The sequence below is a fragment of the Terrapene carolina genome, unplaced genomic scaffold (assembly GCF_002925995.2).
Source record: "Terrapene carolina triunguis isolate 2854851 unplaced genomic scaffold, T_m_triunguis-2.0 Scaffold194, whole genome shotgun sequence".
Classification (NCBI taxonomy): Eukaryota; Metazoa; Chordata; order Testudines; family Emydidae; genus Terrapene; species Terrapene triunguis.
The window spans coordinates 13,106,554-13,129,236 of NW_020664545.1; the positions used below are offsets into that span (position 1 = coordinate 13,106,554).

Below are 22,683 nucleotides of genomic sequence, written 5' to 3' on the forward strand. Positions count from 1 at the left end.
CATCTGAACACAGCCCAGGAAACTCTCAGGGCCCTCAGGCCTGGCCTCCCTCAGCACAGTACATCTAAGTCTCTCCTGCATCCAGTAGGCTCTGCCTGCTCTCTCTCTCCAGTCCCGAGACCCTGCGCTTTCCAGCTGGGCATCCGATATCATCACCGCCAACAGCTCCTCCCCTGTCCTTTGTCTTTCGTTCCAGGTAAACAGGTCACTGGGGCCCTCTCTCTTCCGTCCTTTGTTCCCCTCTGGCTGGTCAGGTCACCGGGACCCTCTCTCCTCAGCCCTTTGTCCTCCCACTCATAGGTGCCGACTTCAGCTCCCGCCGGTGGGTGCTCGACCGCCCCCAGCCCTGCCCCAACTCCACCCCTGCCTGCCCTGCCCCTATTCCGACTCCTTCCCCAAATCCCCACCCCGGCCCCACCTCTTTCCAGCCTCCTCCCTGAGCGTGCCGTGTTCCCACTCCTCCCTATCCCTCCCAGCACGCTGCCAAACCGCTGCTTGGCGGTGGCAAGGTGGGAAGCACTGGGAGGTAGGTGGAGGAGCGGGGACGCGCACGCTCAGGGGAGGAGGTGGTAGCTGAGGGGGGCTCTGGGTCGGCTGGGTCCTTTATACTGGTGCACGGTGGCATATGATGGCAGAGGGTGCCTGATGGGGGGGAGGGATAGCTCAGTGGTTTGAGCATTGGCCTACTAAACCCAGGGTTGTGAGTTCAATCCTTGAGGGGGCCATTTAGGGAACTGGGGTAAAAATCTGTCTGGGGATTGGTCCTGCTTTGAGCAGGGGGTTGAACTAGATGACCTCCTGAGGTCCCGTCCAACCCTGATATTCTATGATTGAGCCCCCCTGGCAGGTACCACCGAGGGAAAAAATTCCAATCATGGTGCATGGGGTTGTGCACACTCAAGAGTAGAACAGACATGTGCAAAACACATCTCAAAGAGCAAAGTTACAGAAGGATTAATAACAGGTTTATTTCATTTTGGGGTGTATTAACAGGAATGTCATAGGTAAGACCCAGGAGGTAACTGTCCCACTCTACTCGGCACTGGTGAGGCCTCAGCAGCAGTATTGTGTCCAGTTCTGGGCACCTCATGTTAGGAAAGATGTGGACAAATTGGGGAGAGTCTAGAGAAGAGCAACCAAAAAGGATAAAAGGTTTAGAAAACCTGATCTCTGAGGAAAAACTGGGGATGTTGAGTCTTGAGTAAAGAAGATTGAGGAGGGGAACCTGATAAATCTTCAAATATGTTAAGGGCTGTTAGAAAGAGGACAGTGATCAATTGTTCTCCATGTCCACTGAACGTAGGACAAGAAGTAATGGGCCTAATCTGCAGCAAGGGAGATCTAGGTTAGATATTAGGAATTAACTTTCTAACTCTAAGGATAGGTAAGTACTGAAACAGACTGCCAAGGGAGATTGTGGAATCCCCATGACAGGTGGCTTTTAAGAAAAGGTTGAACAAACACCTGTCAGGGGTGGTCTAGGTTTACTTGGTCCTGCCTTGGTGCAGGGGACTGGACTTGATGGCCTTTTGAGGTCCCTTGCAGTCCTACATTTCTATGATTCTGTGCGACGCAGGGCAAGCCTACCATATTGCACACCAACACCGGCGGGAATTTTAAGGTTGAATGGGTAACCTCAGCTCTGGCACTTCTGAACACTTGTGTGCTTGACTTTGCAACTTGAATGTTCTCTTACCATAGTTGTTTGGGTGTAGTACACATACTACTTCGCTCCCTGCTTTGTAATATTCTTTTGTGATGTAAAACAGCTGCCACGTTCCACCCAAGAGCTGGCTGCATTTTAGTAATTCCAACAGTGCCTATCGTGTTGGTATCTAAGCCACGTGTGTGTGTGTGTGTGTGTGTGTGTGTGTATCTATTTCCTGTATATGTGCAGTTTGTGAAGGACACTATGTAAATGTCAAGTGTTACTGCTATTATTGCTATATGGTAATATCAAACTTTTAACTGGCAACCTGCTAGGTACCACGCAAAGCCTGCAAATGGTTGTATTTGTGGATCTAGCAGGGGGGAAATCTTCCCCCATGTTTCCGAAGGCTCCTTAAATACGGTTATCCCTTTCTGACTCGAGAGACTAGACAAAATGTGGGGCCCTTGGGATGTTCCAGTTGGGAGCAGACATTTAACAGTGAGGATAATTAGCCATTGGAAGAATTTACCAAGGGTCGTGGTGGAGTCTTCATCACTGATTATTTTTAAATCAAGATTCAATGTGGTTCTAAAATACCTGCTCTGGGAATTATTTTGGGGCCGTTCTCTGGCCTGTATTCTACAGGAGGTCAGACTAGATGATCACAATGGTCCCTTGTGGCCTTAACATCTATGAAATTGATGATTGCCTGGTATCTTGTTTATTTACAAGGAATGTACCAAGTCCTGCTTCTCCAACTGCAGGAGGAAGCAAAGGCACAAAGGAGCAGTTTCTTAGCTTACTGCCCTAGGCCTCGTTAGCCAACATCAGAGGCCAAAGCTCTCTCAAAACTTCTCCCAGGGTCGCCTTGTGCTTACAGGATCCTGCTTGATTCCTTCAGGCATGCTTTTGTGCGCGTGCTCTCCCTGGTTCTGTGTTCTGCCTTCCCTCTCATACACCCCCAAACCAGTACTTGGCAAACCCCTCCTCCCAGTCCTGCCGGACTCCTTGCCACAATCCTAGGCCAAGAGCTTAGCAAGAGTCAAAGAGAGGCTCAGACATTTTCAACTAGATAATAAAAACACTCACAGTTAAGATAAAAAATGTGTAAGGGATGTAAACCTCCAGCTTCAGGGCGTAAGCCAGCCTCTAGCTGATAGGAGTGCAAGGACCAAGGCATGGTGGTCAGGCCTTACTGGTCAAGAGTCAGGCTTAGTGGTCAGAGCCAAGGGTCACAACAAAGGGCAGTGTCAGGTGCCAGGCCAGGGGTCAGGTGTAGGAGCAGGGGCTGGGAGCAGATGGAAGGCAGGAACGGAGGGCTCAGGAGCTGGGTAAGCAGGAGGGGGTGGTAGTAGCAGCCAGCCAAGGATTCCTCTAGTTGTTCAGTCGCTGTTATTTCCTGGTTTATATAGAGCTCCTCAGCCAATCAGGGGCACTGGATGTTCCCCCAATCGGGAGCTTTGGGGGCGGGACCCTCTGCTAGCTAGCTCTTTGCTGGTTACTCAGGTGAGCTGTTGGGTGATGGTCATGGCCCAAGTACCCATGAGCATGGATGGAAGATCTGTGATCCCTCACAGGGTGTTAGGGATGAACTTCCCCAAGGGGCCGGGGTTTCTTGCACCTTCCTCTGAAGCCTCCGGGTCTCGCCACTTTCAGAGACGGGACGCTAGACAAGCAGGCGAATTGCCCATGTCTAAGAGATGGAGCTTAGAGTAATTCTACACAGCAATGTGAGCCCAGGCTCAAGCCAAACCCACCTTGTGTCCACACTGCAAATGCCCTAACCTAGGGCTCGGAGCCAGGGTCCCAGGAACCTGCAGGGCTGGAGGGCCCACGCCTGTGTTAAGCTGGGTCCTAGGGTCTGAGCCCTATAGCTTTCCTGTGTGCACGCAGCCCCGGCTTGACTCACGTCCCAGAGTTCCCGGCAGCAGAGAAGCAGCGCTGCAGGCAGCCAGCGCAGCGGCCACAAGCGCCATTACTGCCTGGCCGAGCGTGCTCCCTGTTCCTGCTCCTTTTGCAGCGGAGGCAGCAGCTGCTGCTCCGGCTCCTCCTCGCTGCTGCACAGAGCGTGCCCAGGCAGGGAGCAAAGCTGACAAGTGGGAGGTGGCTCCCAGATGTTGGGGGTCACCTCTCCTCTGGCCATGCTGAGCCAGGAGCCCTGCTGCTCCCCCACCCTGCAGGGCAGCGCTTGGTCCCTGCTCCACTCTGACCCTTATTCCCGGCCCCCCCACTGCTGTCCCGGGGCCTGCGTGTGCAGAGGCGCCCAGGCACCATGTACTGTCAGGGCGGCGAGTGGGAGCCAGCCCCAAAACTTCCCTACAGCCTCCCAGCGCTCCCTTCTCTCTGCCTCCTGGAGTGCGGTGGGAGCAGGGATAAGGGGTGTGTGTGCTGGAGCACACTGCACACCAAGCCCTGGAGTCACACTTCACCACTCAGCAGTAGGTTGGCGGAGGGGTCCTCTGAAACCTACATTTTATGTCAAACTTCAAAACAGACAAAAATAAATAAAAAACCAACCAAAACCCCTTCGTTGAACAGCCCAGGTTACAAATGAAGAATTGCAGAGTTTCATTGTAATAGTTTGATGGCCCTGGAGCCTGCTGTCCTAATTCTCCTCAGAACAGGCCCACATGGGCATTTTCCTGCCTAGAGCTGGAGAGCCCAGTTCTCAGAGTAGATGGCTGCTCACTATAAGTCTTCTCAACCTGCAGTCGTTCTACGGAGACAGCCACCAACGAGTCATTATGTGGTTTGGGTACTAATGCGCCTCATGGGCGCCTGAGTCCCACCCATAGCATTGGCACAGTTAGGAAACGGGGGGCAGTAGAGTTTCCCCCAGTGCAGCATGTCCTAAGGCTGGAGCAGGGGTGGGCAAACCTTTTGGCCTGAGGGCCACATCTGGGAATAGAAATTGTATGGCAGGCCATGAATGCTCACAAAATTGGGGTTGGGGTGTGGGAGGGGGTGAGGCTCCGGGGTGGGGCCAGAAACGAGGAGTTCAGGGTGTGGGAGGGGGCTCCGGCCAGGGGAGTGGGGCATGGGGGGGGGTTAGGGCTTTGGCTGGGGGTGCAGGCTCTGGGGTGGGGTTGGGGATGAGGGATTTGGGGTGAAGGAGAGTGCTCCAGGCTGGGATTGAGGGGTTAGGAGGGCAGGAGGGGGATCAGGGCTGGGGCAGGTGGTTGGGGCAGAGGTGCAGGCTCTGGGCGGTGCTTACCTCAAGCAGCTCCCGGAAGCAGCGGCATGTCCCTTCTCCAGCTCCTACGCAGAGGTGCGGCCAGGCAGCTCTGCATGCTGCCCCGTCTGCAGGCACCGCCCTGCAGCTCCCCTTGGCTGCGGTTCCTGGCCAATTGGAGCTGCGGGGGCGGTGCTTAGGGCAGGGGCAGCAAGCAGTGCGGAATCCCCTGGCTGTCCCTACGTGTAGGAGCTAGAGCAGGGCCATGCCACTGCTTCTGGGAGCCACGTGGAGCGGCCCCCGACCCTGCTTCCCGGCTGGAGCAGGTCTATGCCGCTGCTTCCGGGAGCCGTGTGGAGCAGCCCCTGACTCTGCGCCCCGGCTGGAGCACCAGAGCGGGGCAAGCCCCAGACTCCGCTCCCCAGCGGGAGCTCGAGGGCCGGCTTAAAATGGCTGTTGGGCCGGATCCGGCCCGCAGTTTGCCCACCCCCGGGCTAGAGTGTCAACACTGGTAGGGGGTGGGGACACTAGGCACTTTGGAATATGTTTTCTTTGACATGGACCTGTGCACCGCAGTGTGGATGCCAGAGCACTTGGTTTGACCACAGATTAGACAATCCTTAGCCTAGGATTAAAATGCCGTGTGGACACTGAAGCCCAGGGTTCCCTGACATAGGTGAGCTGACTTGAGTCCCACTACCCCTGGGCTTACGTTGCTGTGTAGACATGCAATGAACTCCACCCGGAGCTAATGACCATCACAAACCTCCCCACCTTCTGCACCAAGAGCAGGGGTGTGTGTGTGTATATATATTACCCACAACAAAACACTCCACTGCACACACTTCTGCCCGGGGGAGAGGAGGAGAGAACAAACACATGACAGATGTTAGTCACGTTGCTCAATGCATGACTGGAAGGTGCCCAGATCCTGTGGGGATGAGCATGGTATAAGAACCTAAATAGAGGAGAATGGGTTAGGCCGGTTCCCTTGTCACTCTGGGCTGGCCGTGGGGCTGTTTGCCATCCTGTGCTCAGTGCCAGGAGTCTCCTATTGCCTTTTCCAAATGTAAATGTTTGTTGCAAAGTTTCAAAAAGATGCAAAGCAAAGAGCAGACTTACTGCGAACGGAGGAAAAGCCCGAATCCCTGCGCTGCTCTCGGCGTGCGGCAAACAAGGCGCTGAGTGTAGGATGTCAAACGATGCTGCACATGAGAGAGAGGTGTCCTGCAGCACAGCAAATCACAACCAGCTCCGTTCCTTATGCACCTGGCCATCTTTTGGCCAGCTAAAGCCAGAGCTAAAGGAACATCATGGGAGGCTACAGGAGAGGTGAGCTAAACTAGTCACTCCCAAACTGCAGGCTGCAGAGAGGTCCCATGGAACCGGCTTCTCCATGGTTCCAGCCGCTAAAATGCATCAAGAAACCCTAAAATATCCGGGATACTTTCCAAATCGCTGTCATTTGCCACACGGAAGTGAGGCCACATGCTCCCAGATGGCTCGTGATCATGAATAGGAGGGGAGGTGTCCACCAGCCAAGGTGTGGTCCATGCTGTGAAATGTGTGAGGATGCAGCGTGGGTTGAGCCACCCGGCCCTCCTCGCCAGAAGGATACTGATGCTTTGTGCTTGGATCGCTCGCTTCAGCTGGGACTTCACAGTAGCTTACTCATGTTAATGAGCATTAATTTGATCCTGGCCATGCCTCTGGGGGATACTGCAGTACTATGTATAGCATAAGGATTAGGGGTCCCATTTTACAAATGGGGAAACTGAGATGACTTGCCCAAAGCAGTGCGGAGTCAGTGGCTGGAGAAGGAACCCAGGAGTCCTGACTCTGGGTCTGCTTATGCAGTGAAAGCTGGGCACAGGCTCACCTACACGAGCTAGCTCGAATTCAGCTAGCTCCAGTAACAAATTAGGAAGTGAGCCCAGTACGGAGCCGGAGCCAGAGCCCATGCTGGGCTTGTATTGCCCGCTCTGGTGCCCAGGCTGTGCTGTCTTCACTACTGCTCCTGGAGTTAGCGGGAGTCAAGCCAGCTGCAGTAGGTGAGCCCAGGCCCAGCTTTCGCTGTGCAGCAAGACCCTCTGGCTTTACCACGGGCTCCTATTACTCTGGGAACCCAGGAGTCCTGGTGCCATTAAATCTCATCTGGCGCAAATCCGTGTAATAGCGACTGGGAACCATTCTCTTGTGGATACATCAGGAATGTGGTGGTGAGGCGGCAAAAACACTGTGCTCGGCATTCTCCTTCCTCCCAAGAGCGCAGAGAGGCTCCCTGCCCAGGGCCGCTGGAATCTGTGTCAGACGCCCTTACCTGTGTCATGCCTTCCGTGTTCCCTGCCTGCACCTAACCTCCTGCAGCTCTGTTCCCCTGTAAAACCTGGCCTGGAGTCTTGTGCCAGCTGAGATCGAAGTGCAGGCAGGAGACTGGCTGGGACCCAGGTCAGCTGGCTACCTGCAGAGCACCTGAGCGCACTGTCAGCCTGGTCTCTTGGAATAGGTGTGTCAGCAGGAGGCGGGCCGTGGAACAGGGGAGGAGGCGGAGCAGCAGGTGTAAGCCCCCATCTCCCTGGGAGAAGGAAGAGCTGATTGTAAAGTGCCTGAACCTTGCAGCTGGCCACAGAATCTGTCGGCCTCTGCACACCTGCTCCGCACAGGTCGTCTCCCTTGCTACCGGGAGCTCCTGGACCCTTTCATCCCAGGGCCAGCCCTGCCCATGGGAGCAGCCAGCAGCCTGGGGCTTTCTGGAATATGGCTGTAAGATTTCAGGCAAGTCTCTTTCCCCAGCAGGTGTGTGCGTGCGGTGAAGCAGCTCCTGGGCCAGTAGCTTTGCGAGTGCTGTGCGTGGTAACAGCCGTCGTGGGGCAGGGGAACAATCTGAAGGGAGAAATGGGGTTTATCTGGCTCCAGTTCTGCAGCAGCCTGTTCAAAGGACAGCAATTCTAGGCTAAGAAAACAATCTTATCCAAGCCAATGGCAGCAGCTTTTGCTCACTCCCAGCCTGGCTGAGATCTGAACCAGCAACTTAGTTCAAGAGGGAAGGAGATGCAAACATCAGGCTGATTCTGAGGAGAGGCTGCACACAGCCCATCCTGCTCCTGTTAAAGTCAATGGCAAAAAACCCCCTCTGACCTCACTGGACCAGGACTGGCTTTGTGCACGGTGCAGACACGCTCTGCCTGGAGCTGCACCGTCCTATCGCGTCTCGTGCTGTAACCTGCAAACATTGGTTTTCAGGCATATCCAGGCTTGGGTGGGGGTATTTTGCTTCCTTGTCAGATTGTGTTTACTACTTTGATACGCCAGCTGTTCTGAGAAATCCTGTGCTGTGGGGAATGCGCTGTCTGCCGAACCCAGGGATTCCACCTGATGCATAATTTCCCCTGCAGACGGAAGGTTTGGCTAGAGAGGGGCCTGAATCAGAGATCCCTCAAACTTTTGGGGTATTTTAAATATGGCTTGCTCCCTTCTCTAATTGTGTACCCTGCAATGCAGCAACTGCAGGGCCTGGCCTGTTCACTATTGACGGTACTAGCTCTGCAGAAGGAAGCAAGCTGATCCAGGCCTGGGAATCACTGGTTTGATCAGTCTCTGCAGCTTGTGGATTTCAAACCCTCTCTCCAGTTCCCCGAGTCTTTTGTCCGCCTGTCCTTTTTGTTACACCATGTTTTGGCTGTTCCCTTCTTTGGGCATCTGCATGTCTTTCCTGCTCAGGATTCCTCCTCTTGGGGTGTGGAATGCCTCTTGTCCTGCCAACAGATACACTTTCCGCTGAGGGATGTTCAGCCCAGCTGACCTGCTTGGGTTGGGGGGTTGTTTGTGAGTGGTTTTCTCCACACTGATAAGGGCTTTCGGGCCTGAGCCTCCACTCTTACTCTGGTGTCATTCCACTGACGCAGTCCTGGGGCTAGGGTTGCCAATTTTGGTTGGCTGTATTCCTGGAGATTTCATTACATGACATAATCTTTAATTAAAGATTAATCTTTAATTCCTGGAGACTCCAGGCCAATCCTGGAGGGTTGGCAACCCTACCTGGGGCAGAGCCAGGGCCTTGGTGGTCACTGAAATGTGCCCAGTCCCAGGTGATGCTGCTGGTGTTTTTTTTCACTGAGGGGACAAAGGTGCTGGGAGGGTGGTGCCTGCTGTTCAAAAACTGCTGCTGAGGAGGAGCAGGGACTGGGAGGTCTCTAGGTTTCACCCCTTTCTGGGGGTGGCTGTTAATGCTCAAAATCGTGGGGTTGGTGGTGGCTGGAGCTGGCACAATGGGAGAGCATTTTCCACCCGGCTCTGCCAATGTACCCCACCCCCTGCAGCGCCCCCTGCTTGTCCGGTCCCCAGCCCCCGACAGACAGTCCTACCCTCGGAGGGGTCTGGTCTGGGCTACTTGATCGATCGCTGATCCTTCCCTACCTCTCAGACACCGAGCTGTCCATCAAGATCTGAACTGCACGGTGTTTAGTTCCGGTCGTTTTGAGACTGCAGGTGCCTCATAATGACCTTGGAGCATGGCCTGCTCACTCAGAATCCACAGTCTGCGCAGTACTTGAAACCAGGCTGAAAACATGCAGGCTTCTGCTTTTCCCTTTCTTGGATCACAGACCTCACCCTGCTTAATTGTGCATCAGTGCACTGGGGAGCAGGGGCTAGGGTATGGGACCTGAGTTCTTTCCTGGCTCTGTCACTCCATGTGCTCTGGGATCAGTCGCGGCTGTGCTCTGTGCCTCAGTTTCCCCATCTGTAAACGGGTGATATTATTATTATTGAAGTCTATGATTGGAAACTGCTGTATAAGCACTTACTATATGTTGTTAAATGGTAAATTATAGGTTATTAAATGCTGTACCAGTGCTCATTATATGTTGTTGTCCTTTGATAGTTCGACATGCAGTAGGAACTGTCATAGGTCCTTGCAGATTGGCTGACCTGTAGATAAACTTGATTCCCCTCCCTAATTTGCATAGATACTTCAAAACCATGGACCCATGTGATAGCTGGTGGGCTGTATCTGGTGTGGTCTGACCCCTGTGCAGGCCAAGGAGGAGGTGAGGCTCATAACATGCAGCGTTTCTAAACTCCGTGGGTTACAGTAACTGCAAGCGCAGCATTTGTGGGTCTTTGACTCCTAATCGCTGTCTCCATGGGAGGCAGGTGTTTAATTTTGGCTAGAAGCCCCTCTGCTTCCATGTGGATGTGGACGTGGATTGCAGACGCTTGCACTCGAATCCCTGGAGAGGAAAGGCTGGTGAGGTGACTCACGTGCCGCCCGCCTGGGGCTCTGATGCGGCTGCGTCCACTTGAGCTGGGTTCCTAATTGGGGCAGTTGCGGGGTGTACCGCGTCTTCTCCAGCATTTGGCAGCCGACTGACTCAGAACAAGCTCCTGTCTGTGTCCTGGCCAAGGGCTGAGTTCTCCAGCTCCCCAGAGGGCAGGCCGTGGAGGTGGTCAGGGTGTGCCCTGCTCTCCACGCCAAGCCAGCCCCACGTGCCTCCTCCAGGGATTCAGCTTGCTGGGCTGGAGTGTTTAAGACCCTCTGTAGGAACACGAAGGGGAGGCGTGAGCAGGGATAGCAAGGAGGGTCACCCACCGTGTGCTCTGCTAGCTAATCCCTAGCATTGCCTCCTCGGAGTGGCACAGCTTAATTCTCAAGTGCCCACGTGAATTGTTTAGCAATAAGTAACCATGCAGCTTCTGCTCTTACCTGTTCTTGGATCACTGGCCTCCTCCCGCTGTTCAGCAGGGCCAGGGTATGGGGCTAAGTTCTGTGCCGGGCTCTGTCACTCCATGTGCTCTGGGGTTAGTCACATCTCTGCTCTGCACTTCAGCTTCCCCAGCTGTGAATGAGTAGTGAGCTCTGTGAATGGAAAAGGTGGTATCAGCACTGTCATAAACATACAGTTAAGGGTTAATTCCTCTTTTACCTGTAAAGGGTTAAGAAGCTCCCATAACCTAGCTGACACCTGACCAGAAGGACCAATAAGGGGACAAGATACTTTAAAAATCTGGAAGGGGAAAAAAGTCTTTGGTCTGTGCTGGGTGTGTGCTTTTGCTGGAGGCAGAGAAAGAAGGAGCCAACCCACTCCCATAGGGTTGTGAGTATTTAGAGAAGGAATGGTTAGATTACTTTTATTTTCTATTTGTGAGTTCTTTTGCAAATAAGAGGGAGGGTAAATTTGGGTTCTTTGTGTAACTTTAAAGTTTTGCCTAGAGGGAAACCCTCTGTGTTTTGAATCTGATTGTCTGTGAGATTATCTTTCATTCTAATCTCACAGAGGTACTCCTCTCACCTTTTTTCTTAATTAAAATTCTTCTTTTAAGAACCTGATTGATTTTTCATTGTTTTAAGATCCAAGGGTTTGGATCTGTGTTCACCAGGACTAAGTGGTGAGGTGATATTCTCAAGCCTTCCCAGGGAAAGGGGTGTGGGGGTTTGGGGAGGATTATTCTCAAGCCTGCCCAGGAAAGGGGGCTTAGGGACTTGGGAGATATTTGGGGGAAGGCAGAGTTCCAAGTGGCTCTCCCTAAATATTTGGTTAACGCTTGGTGGTGGCAGCGTACTGTTTACCAGCTTAGGTTAAAATAAGTTTAGGGGGTCTTTCATGTGGGTCCCCACATCTGTACCCTAAAGTTCAGAGTGGGGAGGGAACCTTGACAAGCACTTATTGTTGTCTTTTGATAGGCAAACATCCAGAGGGCCAGGCATGTTGTAGAAACTAGGTCCTTCTTCCTAATTTGAATAGATATGTTCAAATCATGGACCCGTGTGTAAGCGAACTGACTGTATCTTGTGCAGCTACCGGCTCTGGGGAGGCAATGCTGATTTTCACAATAAGTAGACGCAGTCCTGGTGAAATTGGCTGGCCACTTCCCTCCTTCAGCTTTCTTTCTCCGCTCCCACTGGTCCCTTCTGATGGACAATCCAGATTTGCAGGGCTCTAATCCTGAGTCTGTCTCACCGAGTGTAATCCACAATGCAGACTAAACTGGACCCTTTTAAACAGAACCATTATGGGTATCGGGTTCCAGAAATTAATGACGAAGCTTTCTCCCTAAACGCTCGACAAACACCAAGAAACCTCTCTAATCCCCTGTTGATGTAGACTGGTATAATCCCTGTTCAGTTTGGGGAAACCGAGGCACGGGTTAATGACGTGATTTACAGTGTTTCGGTCCCTTGCTGTAACTATTACACACACTGCTTCCCTGGCTTCATTCGCTCTCATTGCATTCCGATGAGCCTGCTGGTGACCTCTATGTTGAGAGTTGCTGTCTGTTTGTAGTGCACTTACCCCAGTGGCCTGGACACCCCCTTAATGGGAGATGCTCTCTCTGCAGCTGCAGAGGCAAGTCTATTATTTAAGGGTGGGTTTAGGTGGGAGGAGGACGTTACCTCGTTTGGAAAAAGGCAGCTTGTTTCTTTGCAGCTAGAAGTGATTTCTAGTATGCCCAGATCTCTGGGGGTCTAGAGAAGTGACAGGAGCAAATTGGCCACCCCTCCCCCTTCTCTGGAGACTGGGGCAACAATCGGATTTTGTTAATTGACCGTCCTTTTTTCCCCCGGGCTCCCAGGTTACAGCCATGGAGGAGATGGTCATCTGGGAGCAGCACACTGTGATGCTGAGCAAGGTGAGCTTGTGCACTGCGCCGTCTCCGTCCGGGCGGGTGGGCGTTGGGGCTTTAATCGTGGGTGGCGACACTGAGGTTCAGCCGAGCTTCCTGAATGGGGCCCTCTGCCTTCTGCTGTGACTGGGCTCCTGGCAGCATGAGCTGCTTCCTAATGGGGCCCTGCTAACGCCAGCCTGGCAGCGCAAGCCAGCTGGGGTGACCCTAGAAGTGTCTGGCCAGCGCCAAGCAGCCCCCCAGCAGTATGAGCTTCCTTGTGGTACTGCGCCAGCTGGATCCCGCCATTCATGGCAGCGATGCGACTGGCCTGCCAGGGAAGTGGCTTACAGCAGTGCCATTAGCGATGCTTAGCTGCCACTCAGAAATGCCTGCCTGCCCCCCGTGCCCATCCTCCTTCCATCTGCAGCCGGTACCCGCTGTGCAGAGCCTGATCTTGTATGTATCTGTCGCACTAGGACCCTCGAAGGGGCTTTGGCATCGCCATCTCAGGAGGCAGGGACCGTCCCAGCGGCTTGGCTGGGGACCCCTCTATCGTGGTCTCAGATGTGGTACCTGGTGGACCAGCAGATGGCAGGCTCCAGTGAGTGGCAGACGGGGCTGGAAGGATTCACTGAGGAAAGTGTTATGAGCAAAGAGAGGATCCAAACTTCCCCAAGTTCTGGGGTGTCTTGGATCCGGGTCCCCCTCTACTCAGGAGAGGAAGCAACACTTCAAACGCTTGGGGAAACTGAGGCACAGAGCGGGGTGTGATTGGCTGAAGGTCAGAGAGGGAGTCAGTTAGAACCCGGGAGGTCCTGGCTCCAGTCGTATGCTCAGAACATGCCTCGTGGGGGTTGGGAGGAGGGTCTGCTGGGGTCACTAGTGTGGGAGGAAGGGGAGAGTTAGCAGCTGCTGGGAAGGTCCCTGGTGCACTAGCTCCCTGAGGGGATCTGCCTTCCCAGCTGCTGGCTCCTGACCTGGTGTCAGGAGGCAGACTCGGGGGTGGAGTTGGGGAAGGAAGAGGCCAATGGGGGTGCAGATTGGAGGACATGGGGACTTTGAACCTGGGAGGGTCTCCTGCCCTTTCTGGGGTGGGACCTGCCTTTGCGGAGCTGCAAATGAACATGCTCCCCATCAGCAGAATTTCCGGGGGCGAAGCATGGGTCAGACTGTCACTGCGGAGGTGTTTGCCTAGGCTGAGAGGCTGCTCCTAGCCACTCGGGAGCCTTATCCAGCTCTCCCCTGTGCCCTGGCAAGGGATCTGCCTGACCCAAGTCTTTCCTTTCCAGGACGAGAGATCACGTTGTGATGGTGAACGGCCTTTCCATGGAGAACGTGTCCTCCTCCTTTGCCATCCAGACGCTCAAAACCTGTGGCAAGTTAGCCAACATCGTAAGCGTCCTGCCTGGGAGGGGCTGACTTGGCTTGGGTGGGAGGAGAGGTAACAAGGGTCCAACGTAAAGCCTTGATGTGGGGCAAGTTTTCCCGCCCGGATGTTCCACTTGTCTGTCCTTGGGTTAAACGCAGCCCTCATGGAACTGGCTGCAACTCCCCAGCACAGTTAATTCCAGTGGACACAGCAGCTGGAGAGTGGCCGCTCTCACTCGAGAGGAGCAATTCAAGTTAACTCTGTAGTGCAAATGTACCCTGAATAAGTGAGGCCCCATCCACTTACACCAGGGCTGGATTTGGGTCCCTCTTCTACCAAGCATTTCATGGCTAGCAACAGCCCTGGTTCTTCCACCCCATGGCTTGTTTAGATTGGCGTGTCTTGGTCCCTGTTAACCTAGCAAGTTACCCGCAGGAATAAACCAGCGTCTTAAAATATTGCAGGGCACTAACTCCTTGCAAACTTTTAAAACTGTGAAAGAGGATAACTCTAGGAATAATGGTAAGCAATCGCAGCTCAAAGCCAACTACAAACATTCTGGGGCGGTGAGTAGCAGCACCGGAAGTAAAGCTGCATCCGCACTTTTGTTTCAAGCTGGATTTTCAAATCTCTCTACAAATCTATGTACGTAATCAGATCTGAAAATAGGTACGTCACACTCTGCAGCAGCCCAGCATAGAACCAGCAGTGTAGTGTGGAGTCACTGTGGCCAGAGTGCGTCATACATCAGGTGGGCCCTAGGGTGTATTTTAAGGATGACTCGAGAGGCTGTTCCAAAGGCATGAGCCAGCGGGGAGGAAGGCACAATGTCAGGAGGGGGCAAAGGAGGCGAAGGGCACGGTTGGCTCGTAAGCATGAGCCGAGGAAGGAAGGGGCGAGGGGAGGGTGGAGGTAGGCGGGAGGTCTGCGATATGTCATTGCATTGGTGGGACTGGCCACTCCTCAGTCTGGCTGTTTACTCTCCAAAGAACAGATGGGACCACGTGGCTCTTGACATGTCCTGTCCCCTCCGTGTTTAATCTGAGACGACGCGGCTCCTCCTTTGCTCATCTCCCTCTTATCTGTGCCCGTTGAACCATGGAACAGTCTGGATCCCATTAGTCAGTCACCTCCAACGCACACACATAGGAGTTCGAGGAAGGGACTCGTGGGGCTGGTCTTCACTTCAGTTTTACCAGTGTAACTGTTTTGGCTCGGGGTGTGACTACTGAACTAGTTACACCAGGCTAAGCCCCAGTGTGGCTGCAGTTACATCAGTATAAAGGCGCCTTGTCCTGGTATAGTTATTTCCCTTTGCTGTACTGGTACAAAGCACCTTTCTATCCGCATAACTGCGTTCCCGCGAGGGGGCGCTGAACCGGTTTGTCTGTGCCAGGATAGTTAAAGGGCTACAACTTTCTAGTATAGAAACCAGGGAGCTCCTCTCTCCCAGCTCTGTCACTGACTTGCTATGGGGCCTTGGGCAAATAACTTAATGTCTCAATGCCGTGGCTTTCCCCATCTGTAAATTAAGACACTCTCTTCTCCCTCTGTGAAGTGCTCTGAAATCAGTGGTGGCTCTCTTTTGGGAGTGCAGAGTACGTGTCATTTGCCAACTAATTCTTCTTCCTTCCCACCTGCAGACAGTGAAGAGACCAAAGAAAATTCAGCTTCCTGTAACCAAAACCAGCCAGCCACTATCCAGCGACTCCTTGCACTCTCCCAACACCGTCCGATACGATTCTGATGAGGAGTACGGGTACCAGGGAGACGAGTCGTCGCCGCGGAGCACCGGGAAAGGATACAGGTACGACAGTCACAACAGGAGCCGGCCTCAGGACGACGCAGATTACAGTAAAGGCTACGACGGAGACTCCTCCAGTGAGAGGAGCTCCGGCCACTCTCGGGATGACAATCGAAGGCAAGTGTCCAGAAGCAGAAGGCGGAGCCAAGATGGCAGCCACAGGAGACAGAGCCCAGACAGCGGCTCTGAAAGGCAGAGTTACCATAGACAACACTCCACCAACGGCTATGGCCACGAAGGGGACACCAATGGGCTTGCGCTAGTGTCTGGGTTCAAGAGGCTGCCGCGCCAGGAGGTTCCAATGAAACCCATCCGCTCGGTTCTGGTGAAGCGGAAAGAGGGCGAAGGTAAGAGGCAGCTTCCCCATTCTCTCCCCACCAGCCCCCTCCAGTGGGAATGAACCATCCTTCTTCATTGCATAGTCTGGGGGAGGCTGCCTGGCATGCGGGAGGGGCAGAACAGGATGACTTTGAGGGCTCAGAAATGAAGGGCCTTTAACACCAGCGAGGCTGAGCAGTCTGGGGGCTCGCTGGCTGAGGGGATGCCTTGGGGGGTGGAATAGGAAGGAATATCTTCACTTCTACGCACTGGGTCTGTGGCCACATTGCACTGAGTTAACTAAATCAATTTAGAAACCGAGCCAGTTAAATGGGTGCAATGTGTGTACGCGCACCAGGCCTGAGTGACTGGAGTTTGTGACCTGGCTAACACGACAGCTGGAGCCGTAGGGTTCCCGCTGGGTACTGTGGGCTCATAGCGAGGACCTGTCTCCCTGATACCCCAGATCTGGTATTTCTCTAGTTCCATTTCCTGAACCTGACTTGTCTCTCTCTCCCCGGGGTGCAGAATACGGCTTGAAGCTGGGAAGCCAGATCTTTATCAAACACATAACAGAGACAGGCTTGGCTGCCAAGGACAGCTCGCTGCACGAGGGGGACCTCATTTTAAAGGTATGCAGAGATCTGGAAGGATTGGTGCACTCATCAGCTTGTGCCTGATGCTGGGTTTCGGTGTAGGGTGTGACGCTGTCCCTGGGCCATGTGGTCTGGAGATTCTTGGGAGCTCTCTGCAGTAGGAAGATGAGGCTGTTTTAATAACAGATGTTAAACTATTTCTGCCGGCCCCAGAATGGCTTTGAAATGTCTGCCCTGCCAGTGTAGGCGGGGTAACTGTCTTCAGCATCACTTGAAAGGGGCTGTTTTGACCCCCACCATCACAACAAGTTCCTTTTCCCGGCAGACCTTAGAGCTGATGGGAGGCACAGCAGAAACTCCTCTCCAATCTGTTCGTGACTTGGGTGTTGCCGTCACGTGGTTCAATGGACCAATATTAAAAACAAAGTGGTGGTGGGGGGGAAACCAGTAAAAGTTAATCATGCCCCCCCAGCCTTAGGAAATAGTGTGAAACATAGACACACAACCCCACAGCTTGAGAACAGAAGACGGAGGGGGACCTGATCAGTCTCCAAATATGTTAAAGGCTGTTACAGAGAGGGAGGTGATCAATTGTTCGCCATGTCCACTGAAGGGAGGACAAGAAGTAATGGGCTTAATCTGCACCAAGGGAGATCTAGGTTAGATATTAGGAAAAACTCTCTAACTCTCAGGGTAGCGAAGCTCTGGAACGGGCTTCCCGGGGGGCTGTGGAATCCCCGTCACTGGAGCATTGTAAGACCAGGCTGGACAAACACCTGTCAGGGATGGCCTAGATTTACTTGGTCCTACCTCAGCACAGGGGGCTGGATTTGATGGCCTCTGGAGGTCCCTTCCAGCCCAACATTTCGATGGTTCTATCAACAAGAACATTCAAACTCACGCTCTGTTCCCCAAGCAAATCAATTCTACTTGGCCACAGGCCCCAAAGTTCCACTCGGACAGCCTGAAAACTGCCCTCTGTTTGACACCACTGTCCCGTGGGATTAATCGCTGTTGCCTACCATTTGCAGTTTGGAGTCTAGCCTGCTGATTAGGTGTCTTGCCATAGCACCAAGGAGCCTAGTTGTGGCCCAGGCGCTAGGTGCTGGACAAACCCAGAACAGAGACACAGATCCTTCCCCAAAGAGCTGGCAATCGGAGTAACATTACTGGGATTTATTTCTGACAGCATGTGGCACATGGAGCTGAGTTTTGGAACTGTGTGGTTCGTGTTCTGTGAGAGCTGAAGATGAGCAATCGATGTATAATGATGAGTGATGTCACTTACCTGAAAGCATTGAGCTGTAGATATGAACTTATACTTCTTAGCTGATCAGCTGGTTTGATTTTGTAGCATATTATGGGACGAGACCTTAATTTCTGACTTTTTATTACTGAGGTCTCCACTTCTAGTAAGTTATTACATGCAAATATTCCGCAATGTCCTGTGCCTTTTTATTTTTAGACGTTAATAGGTGACTGATGGTTTGCTCATCAACTCCAACGGTTACATACTTTTTTTTGGCCGATGAATAGGTTTAGCTGGTCGAGGTCATGTGACATAGTGGTGTGGGGGTGGGGCTCTCTGGCATGTAGATTACTCTGGGCTCTTTCCTAGCCAGGAGATGTGTGTATTCCTCCTCCCCGCCTTGGGAGAATTCATGCTGCCTGGGTGTGACCATGGAGGCTGGCGGTGTAGGGTTGCATTGCAGAGGAGTGGACAATGTGTGTCTTTGTGAGTAGCTGTGGGTGTGTGAGTAGATGCTGATAAACGGCTTCACACTGAATTTCCCGGTTTTGTGTGAGAAACAGGTCAGATTGCACAGGACAGAGTGGGGTGTGGTGGGTGGGTGGTTTGAGGTTTGAGTTTCTGTATTTTAATGTTTAAATTACGGCGATTGCTCCCTGTCTCTTCTCGGACTGAAAGTTTCTAAGTAATTTGTTGTTCCATATGATTATCCAGTTCACCTCCCACACCCAATATGGGCGGAGCCAGCCAACTCACTTTGGCACAGGGGGCATTCTGTGGGGGTGGGGGAGCACTCCACTCCATTTACTAAATGGCATGAATTCCTTGCTGTGTGGTGCATTCTGAGGAGGCTTCACCGTGGCCTGGAACCCACAGGGCTCCAAAAGAGACACATCCCCTGTCTGAACAACTGGAGCAAGCGTTGTGGGTTTAGATGTTTTTGGAGGGTTTCTTTGTTTTGGGGACTAGATCGTCTTTTTACCGACAGAACTGTTTTGGCTGGGTTGGGAGGTAGTTAACGGCACAGCCCCTAGTGTGGACACAGCAGCTAGTCTAGTTTATTGCCACGTGCACCTCAATGCACTAGGGGCTTGTACCAGCATCACTATGTATCTGTTCCTAACCCACTCTGGTGACCTGGTACTGTGTGCGTGTGTGTACGCACCAGCCTGAAAAACTGTCATTTAACAACTACCTCATTTAAACCCCAAATTACCATAGAAAACTCCAAACCTGCCAAATTTCTAATTTCAAATCCTTCAAAAGAGTATTCCAGAGGGATCAGAAGGAGATAGTTAAAAGGAAGGGCCTGGGGCAGCGTTAGCCACAGAGCTGCCATCCGCGCCTGCATCATACTGTCTGGACGAACGGGGAACGCGGTGGCCTGCCTGCCCCAGGGTGGAGCTTGGCCCCTGAAAACCTGAACAGAGGTGAGTGCTCATCGGGTACAGTGAAAGACAAGTGCACACAAAGAACCCAATCTACAGGCCTTTCCCCTGGCCAAAGCAACCCTCTGGCCTTGTCTGTGCAAAAACTGGACCCGAAATTACTCCGGCTTTGTCTTCACTGCAGACAAGCACAGGTGCTGGCTTCCTCTGGATCCCGTGGGTGCTCTAAACCCCTCCCCCCCATCTGACCCCAAACCCCCACCCCCTTCCCTGCCCCAGGCCTCCACCCCTGCCCCACCTCTTCCTGCCCATTTCCACCCCCTCCCCCATGTGTGCCCCATCCCCACTCTTCCCTCTGTCTCCCAAGCGCCTCCTGCAAACCGCGGAACAGCTGATCGTGGCGGGCAGGAGGTGCTGGGAGGGATGGGGAGGAGTTGGTTAGCGGGGCAGCTGGTGGATGGGAGGCGCTGGCTGCACCCACTAATTTTTTTCTATGGGCTGGAGCACCCACAGAGTCAGCACCTATGCAGCCGAGGTGTGTTTAACATGGAGTTACTTAGCTAGCTGGCTGAGTGGCGAAAAGGCACATAGGTTTTATCTCAGCAGAGCTAGTTGAGGTCAACATTTTACTAACCAGTTTATTTAATGGTCCCTGCCCCCTCCCAGCCAGACTTGTACATAACCTGATCTCTGCAAACGAGGACACCACTGATGCTTTGTGTGTGTGGGGGGGGGAGGTTGATTTATTTTTTAATGCATAAAAATACAGAAGCCGAAGTGGATTTGTTCAAGAGGCCTTGGCAAGAGGGTCAGAACAGACAACTATAATTAAACTCGATTTGCAAGTGTGTTTCACAGGCTGGGCACGTGAGGAGGTGCTGCTTGTCTGGGGAACTTTCTAAACATGGTGCTAGTTTTCTGTTCTCACTTCTGTTCAGAAGCTGGGAATGGGGGACGGGATGGATCACTTGATGATTCCCTGTTCTGTTCATTCCCTCTGGGGCACCTGGCATTGGCCACTGTTGGCAGACAGGATACTGGGCTAGGTGGACCTTTTGGTCTGACCCAGTATGGCCGTTCTTATGTACATAGTCAGAGGTCTTTGGTGAGAGATGCTTCCATCCGACCATCAGCAGGTGGTTTGGGGACAGAGGGAGTGTGTGTGTGTGTGTGTGTGCTCACACTCCAACCACATACCTCCTTCCTTCCCATCTATCTAAGAGCTAATGATATTTCCCACCATGGTTGTGAAGTGCTTTGAAATCTCTGGATGAAAACCCCTCTCTGTAGTAGTGGGGAGTATTGTTGTTAACAGGCCTGCTGTTCCTCACTGTGTTGTGCCTGTATGTGTACACAGCATGATTAAACTCCTTGTCCCAATACCCACGTGGACTCGCTGGGCTTCATACCTGCCTGCATTGTCCAAAGGAATGTCTTTCCCTGATTGCAGCAGGGTAGCTATGGGGACCAGAGCCAGCCTTGTCCCTGCCCGTTAAATCAACAGTCCCACCCCTCCCGTTGGGCGCTCTGATATGAGACCCACTGGCTGGCATGTGGGAGTGTGACTGACTCAGCGCTGCACTCCCCAGCGTGGATCCCTAGATTAGCGGGGGGGGGGGGGGGGGGGGGGGGGGGTGGCGGATCTGGACTTACTCTGGTCTATAGGCCCCGTTTTCGCTACCCCCCTGCTCTCAGCTGTGCCCAGCCCCAGGGAAGGCTGCAGCCTCCCCCAGAGCATGGTACTTGGCAGGCAGCTCTGTAATCCTCCGCCCCCTCTCTCTGGCTAGATTAATGGTGTCACCAGCGAGAACATGTCTCTGGCTGACACCCGCAGGCTGATTGAAAGGTCAGAGGGGACGCTGAGGCTGCTCGTGTTCCGGGACAACCGGCAGTTCCTGGTCAACATCCCCCAAGTGAGGGACAGCGACAGCGACAGCTCGCGGCTGGACGGTGAGCGGAGTCATGGGGGCCCGGGGGAGCCTCCAGGTGGAAGGAGCCAGGACACCGTGTTCTCTGGCTGACTTGGGTACAGGCGGCGTGGCAGTGCCATGTTCAGTGCTGGGGAGGGGGGAGAACACACCAGGGCAGCAGCGAGTATCTAGTTGCTGTCTGAATTCAAAGGTCACGGTGACCTAATTGCCATGGTGCTCAGGGGGTTGGACTCTGCGGGGTAATTACTGTTTGGGAGCCTCTGCAAAAGGCAGAGTCCTCCGGTGGCACGGCCTATGTGCTCGGTGCACACCAGTCCGGCGAGGGCTGGGTTTGTGCCAGATCTGCTCCTTGAGTAGCTGCAGCCGTGCTGGGCAAGCTGGAGGGAGAAGCCAGGCGCTGCCACTGGGCGTCTAGGGAGGTCAGCCGTGGAGCAGCACGTGGCAGACTCGCCGGTGTTCTCGAGCGAACGGCAGGGCCATGGGCTCTGAATACTTGGTCTGTTGCCTCCAAGCCGTTGTTGTCTCACTGCATCAGACAGCAAGAGTCCTCCAGTCCTTCCCCAGCCCCCAATCACTCAGCGGGTCACGCGCCTGCCACTGCCATAGAGCTGAGGAGGGAAATGAACCTGTGCGCTGGCGTGCCTGGCTCTACTGTGCTGTCTTCTCTCCCCCCTTTGTGCTCTAGACATCTCCGACATTGGCTCCGAACTGTCCCACCCGCCCCCAGCACAAAGCCCCCAGCGGGCCCCTGAGGCCTCCAGGACGAACTCGCTATCGTAAGCCACTTGTCTCTTCCTCTTCCCCCCCCGACCCCGTCCCCCTTCGAGTCATCAGACCCTCGCAGTGCCACCCCAGGCGGAGGGGCCACTCCCCCTCTGCCCCGGCTGTGTTCCCCAGCAGCCGGCTTGTCCTGAGGCACCGTCAGACCCCTGAGAGACAGCCCCGGTTTGGGGTTGTGGATCGACACGGCTCTGCCGCTGATTGGCTCGGTGGCTGCTCTCTGCCTGTCCCCCTCTCCCCTCTGTAACATGAATGACGTGTGTACGAGTCCTCGCCGTGCCCAGGAGCCAGTGCTGAGTGGCGCCATTATGTGCAGCTGGGCCCTGAGTTTAGTTTAAAGGCGACCTCCCCATCTTTGACCTGCACCGCAAACCTCACCCAGTTTCCTAGGCAATGTTCCCGCTCCAGCTGGAGCAGCCTACACGGAGTTCCCAGGGAGTCTGTTAGTTGGGTCCCATAGCGTAACCGTCAGGAGCCTCTGCCTTCACGGCACCAGAGAACGGCAGCCCGGGGCCATCTGCCCCACGGGGCATTACACTGCTTGGCAGTCACTGTTCTCTCCCCTGCCAGGACAGCCCTGGGGATGGCGCCTCTCTAAGGGCTCCTTGGTGGATGAGGGAGGGGCTGGAGCAGGTGCCTGCTGGAGCCTGCTATGGGCGGCTCTGTGTGGGCTCAGAGCGAGGCAGGTGATGATAGGTGGGAGGAGAAGGCAGGGGCAGCATGGGCATCTCCCTGCCTGATCCAGCCGGCAGCTGGTCTGTGGCTTGTCAGAGAGGAGCCTGGGTGCTGTGAGCCATCAGAGTTCTCCCCTGCAGAGCCG

The 22,683-nt window shown here is 53.8% G+C and overlaps 1 protein-coding gene across 1 annotated transcript in view; it reads left to right on the forward strand.

Moving 5' to 3' along the window:
* Nucleotides 1–12,400: 12,400 nt before the first annotated feature.
* TJP3 (tight junction protein 3) overlaps nucleotides 12,401–22,683 on the forward strand; it is a 38,657-nt gene continuing 28,374 nt past the window's right edge. Inside the window, exons 1-7 of the mRNA XM_026655083.1 lie at nucleotides 12,401–12,452; nucleotides 12,905–13,029; nucleotides 13,718–13,820; nucleotides 15,441–15,948; nucleotides 16,448–16,551; nucleotides 20,940–21,102; nucleotides 21,769–21,859. Coding sequence (XP_026510868.1) covers nucleotides 12,405–12,452; nucleotides 12,905–13,029; nucleotides 13,718–13,820; nucleotides 15,441–15,948; nucleotides 16,448–16,551; nucleotides 20,940–21,102; nucleotides 21,769–21,859 — 1,142 coding nt within the window. The 5' untranslated portion in view covers nucleotides 12,401–12,404. The remainder of the gene's footprint in view (nucleotides 12,453–12,904; nucleotides 13,030–13,717; nucleotides 13,821–15,440; nucleotides 15,949–16,447; nucleotides 16,552–20,939; nucleotides 21,103–21,768; nucleotides 21,860–22,683) is intronic.